Below are 4,600 nucleotides of genomic sequence, written 5' to 3'. Positions count from 1 at the left end.
CGAATCAGCCATTCCTTAAAAGCTTCCCAGAAACGAGACGTTACAGTGCAAGTCCAGAATAAGTGAATGAGTGATTCCTCCTCCCGTTGACAGAAACTGCAGAGATCGTTATCAATAAAGTTTATTTTGTTCAGAAAATTATTGGTGGCTAATCGCCTGTGAAACAGCTTAAATTGAAATGCTAGAAGTTTAGAGATTTTGGTACATTCGAAGGATTTTCGATACACGGCGACCCAGTCTACAGTTTCGTTTGGTTCATTTAGGCAATCTGCTAACCACTTCATCTGACTATTCAAGGGCTGTTTTCTTTTTTTTCCACAAGCTTTTGGAACACTATTCTGTTTGCCATCAGAACTTTTTCACTAAACGTATTGTAGTCCGAAGCTTCGCTTAAGTTTTTCTCATTGGTTGTTTCCCACAACTGCTTTATAGCCGAGATGACTCCAAGAAAAGACAGAAAACTTGGTTTAAATCTATAACGGTCTTTAAATTCTGAGAAAGATAAAAAAGTGGACTCATTAACCATTAAATCGCTGACAACCTGAATTCCCTTAGTAGCCCATAGTGTGTAGTATATTGGTTTATTTTCGACTCGTACAAGAGAATTGAACCAAAGAGGCTGTGACCGTAGCTGGGTGACAGAGGACATGCAATCTTCAAAAGTAACTTCTGACCAAATTTGTAGTATTTCTTGCAGGAAAACGTCCGATACTTTTCCAACTTTTAACAAATCTTTTTGATTTAGATTACCCTTAAAAAAGGTAGCACCACCGAGATCTTGAAGCTGCAGGTCAAAAAAAAGTTTCCATTTTGCAGGGGCACCCAACGACCAATTTGTTGTAAAATGTACTATTATACCCCAGTTAATGAAAATAAATGTTATTAAGGCATTTTCAGGTGTTTTTCAGTGTTGCTGGGAAAACATTATCTGTTCCTTTTTCCCAGCAAGACACACAAGAAATTTCCCAGCCAGCTAGATAAAATTGGTTGGTTTCCCAGCCAGAGGATCAAATTTATTTCCCAGCCAGGAATTCCGCGCGCTTTAAAATCCCTCGATCCAAAACGACCTAACAAAAGCGACAAAACCGGGACAAAACAGGTTTTCTCCGCAAGCGAGTAGTATAGGAGTTGGGGGTATGAGATCATTTTGTAAAAATGCTCTCATCCCAACCCAACTCCATACTACTTTACATTTGACGGTTACATATTTTTGATCTCGTATTTTCGGTCTCGTATTCTTGGAAATCTATATGTTTTATATTTCTGCGAATCTATGCCGTGGCGAGGCAGAATGGATCCAACGCAAAATTTATTTTGGAACTATATGTTATTTAAAATGCGTGACTTTCTTAGAAAAATCACAAAGCATGGCATTCTCGGAAATAAATAAAGGGGGTTTCCCCGTGATTTTCAACCAATGAAAAGTTAACCCATAAATTAACCAAAACCGAAAATACAACCAAATGGTTCAAATTTTGGTTTTTTTCTGGTTGGACATTTTGTGTTCAATCCTTTAAAAGAAATGTTATTTTAGTGTGTTAATGTTGTAATGACCGTATGCATGACTTGTCACACCATTATTGTGAATGTACCGCTTGTCATCGAAGCAAGATAATGAAACTTTATTAAGCTCATAGCTTCCAAGTTGATGTAAGTTGCTTCTAATCGTTTTCATGGTGTGATGCAGTTGCTTGTTATTACACAGTACGTTTTTATAATTTTCATGAGTTATGTTCTTTTTGATGATATTCTTTTTAATACCCTTAGCGGTCTTTCCGCCTTTGTCATTGTCTTTCATATATGAATACATTTTCGATCGCAATCCGACGAATTCGGTTATTGGTATACCTGCTGCCTCGTCTTTGAATTTACCGATTACTTTTTTGTTTGTCTTGTCGAAATATTGTGAATCTTCGGGATAATCACTGTTATCGAATTTGTCTTTATCATTCCAAAAGTCTTGGTACGCATCACTGGTTTCAATTTCATAGGTCAAGCTGTCTGTGTCTGTGAATAATAATTTCGCTTTGCTACCGTATTTTTGTTTGATGTAGTTATAATGAAAATCATACATTAGTGTCTTGCTAAGATCTAGGATACACATACCCACATATGCCGGCCTGTTTAGGGTTAGTGTTTCTTTGATTTTATGCACTGCCACTAGATTTTTATTGAAGATCTTACTACTAACATATGTTGGTTTGGCAGCCATTTTTGACAGTTTGTTTTTATCAGTTACTAATCTGACATCTACTCGCTTTCTGATATTTTCCATTGTTTTCCCAAATACACTGTTATTCATAAGCTTGAAGAAGTCTTTTTCAAAAGCATTTTTAGCATTGGTTCTCTTCTGTGTGTTGAAATCAATGTATTCTTTCAACCATGGTGACTGATTGAACTTTAGAACTCGATGGATTTTGGTTATTTTCAAACCAAGATCGGTGTACAATTGTAGGTTCCTATAATGAAGAACATACTTTTCTTTGTTGCTTAATGTAGGTATCAGTTTATGAACTAAGCCAGTTGACACTTTGAATTTATTGGCTATTTCTTGGCAATAATTAGAAAGCATATCTTTGTTGACTTTGACCTTTTCGGCTGCTAGCGGATAATCATTATGCAGATCGTGTAATTCTTTGGGATATTCCAAATCAACTTCTAATATCAAACCTTTCTTGCTATCTTCTTTATACTTGGCTAGGTCTATCTTATCAATCTGGTTTTTAGCCAACCATTTAAAACCACCAGTTGGAAGGTATTGGCTCATTGCCCAACCATACAGATTGTTAGCATCTAGATACATTATATACTTTGAGGGCGCCTTCTCATCATACGTTTTCATGTATCTATTATTAGCTTTGCCGTATCGATTTGCTATGTATGATGTACCACCACGCATGCCCTTTTCGATGAATTGAAACATATCAATATCAGTCATAAGCTCCAATTTAATGTCAGTCATCTTTAACATAGCATCCCAAGAAAGCCCAGGACTGGTAAAATAATGACAGGGGTCTAGTTTGTAGTATTGCAGACAGGTCTCTCGAAAGTTTTCAAACACATCAGCTAACAGAAGGATGTCAGATTTAAGATATAAGTCATGGTACTCACCCATATTTTTTAGATCAAAAGTGTTCCATACATTTTGAGCATGTTTGTATTGATCACCTGAGATATGCTCATCATTTAATATACTGTAAAATTCTTCTTTTGGTGGCAGCTTTTCATTGAATTTTTCAAAACTGTCCATAAAGTCATATGGGTATACTCCCTTCTTACTCATCAAATCAAGCTCTTTACCTTTGAATTTTTGAGAAGTATATATTAATGCTTCTTTTGGTAGGTTGCTCACCAGTTTATCAAGACTTGAGCTCATGAATTGAAAACTATCAATAAAGGTCAGATGATTACCAAGCATGAAAGCCATATACTTTTCCATGTTGTTTGGTATGGCATTGATATTCATTTGGCATGTTTCACCTTTCTTGTTTGTGTATGTATGCTTTTTAACTATCTCACCAATTTCTTGCATTATAAAATGACTGTCATACCCACGGAGATTGTGAAACATAACTGGTATTTTCTCAGTCAATCTGAAATTTAGGTTACAATCTTGGTGAGCTGATCCTCTGTATTTACCTGTGATATGGCAATGGTCTCTAACTCTCACATCATTTTCATTGTATTTTTTATTGCAGATATGACATTCATTAGCTTTTTGAAATTCTTTTTCATCATCTTCAGTCATTCTCAATGGTTTATTGAAATATTTTTTCATGATCTTCTTGCAATATTTGACTTCCTCTAGCATAGCTTCCATAAATTTGTAAACAGCTTTTTCACCTCTATAAATTTGTACTGGTTTTGTGTATTTATCATCATAACAACACACAACCTTATATCCATAACCACAGTCTGTGTGTCTCTGATAAGCCTCTGTGTACGATTTATCATCATTAGGTTGGCAACCGGATATCTTTTCTGTTATAGCTTCAAAATCTGCATAAATGACGAATGGTACTGGTAGTTGTTTATGGAAATTATTGAATTTTAGTATGTTATCATCTTTTGTTGGCATTTTGATAGCTTGTGTGCCATTTACTTGTATGCAGTTTTCTTTATGATCAGTTAATACTCTTTCAGAACTGAAACATTGTAAGCAATGCATACAGAAGTGCTTCCTTTCCTTGTGTTTTGTTTGATTGTACATGAATTTGTTGAAATCTTTGATCAACACATAATGCTTGTTTTCATTTTCTGTTATAAGAAGCAGATTCATACAATCTTCATACTTTTCTTTTGACACATAAATGGGATATTTTTGTTTGTTTTCATAACCAAATACATTGATGTTAATTTCATTTTGCTTTTCTATTTTGTTGTACTGTTTGGTAGTCACTGGAAATTCAATTCCTGAATAATTCAAATTTTCAATGAATGCTTTGTCTGATTTTTTGATTCTCTGTGGGTATTTGTCTTGAGGATTAAGATGTCTTATGTGGCACCACCTGAAGCATTCATTATCCTCATTTTTCATGTTGATCAATCCTTTTGCACTGTGTTTGAGTTCATTTGGTAATTTGATGTAAGAAGATCCTTT

General features: G+C 34.9%; 1 protein-coding gene across 1 annotated transcript; it reads right to left on the bottom strand.

The window, feature by feature from the left end:
• Positions 1-292: 292 nt before the first annotated feature.
• LOC137981105 (uncharacterized) lies at positions 293-4,078 on the bottom strand. The gene is made up of 3 exons (XM_068828453.1): positions 3,412-4,078; positions 2,107-3,300; positions 293-492 (listed from the first exon to the last, which is right to left on the bottom strand). The coding sequence occupies exons 1-3, from the start codon at positions 4,076-4,078 to the stop codon at positions 293-295; spliced, it is 2,061 nt and encodes a 686-aa protein (XP_068684554.1).
• Between the last annotated feature and the right edge of the window lie 522 nt (positions 4,079-4,600).

This window comes from Montipora foliosa, chromosome 12 (assembly GCF_036669935.1).
Source record: "Montipora foliosa isolate CH-2021 chromosome 12, ASM3666993v2, whole genome shotgun sequence".
NCBI lineage: Eukaryota > Metazoa > Cnidaria > Anthozoa > Scleractinia > Acroporidae > Montipora > Montipora foliosa.
Note: the sequence above shows the minus strand (reverse complement) of the source record. Positions and strands in the feature narration are given on the sequence as shown.

What these genes read in the sequence shown, in the direction of transcription:
- LOC137981105 (XM_068828453.1), bottom strand. Translation starts at nt 4,078, where the DNA reads ATGCCAACAAAAGATGATAACATACTAAAATTCAATAATTTCCATAAA. An exon ending in GTATATGGCTTTCATGCTTG is followed by an intron (nt 3,301 to 3,411) that starts GTAATCATCTGA and finishes AAAAATTCAAAG; the next exon opens with GTAAAGAGCTTGATTTGATG. An exon ending in AAACAGGCCGGCATATGTGG is followed by an intron (nt 493 to 2,106) that starts GTATGTGTATCC and finishes TATCTTTCTCAG; the next exon opens with AATTTAAAGACCGTTATAGA.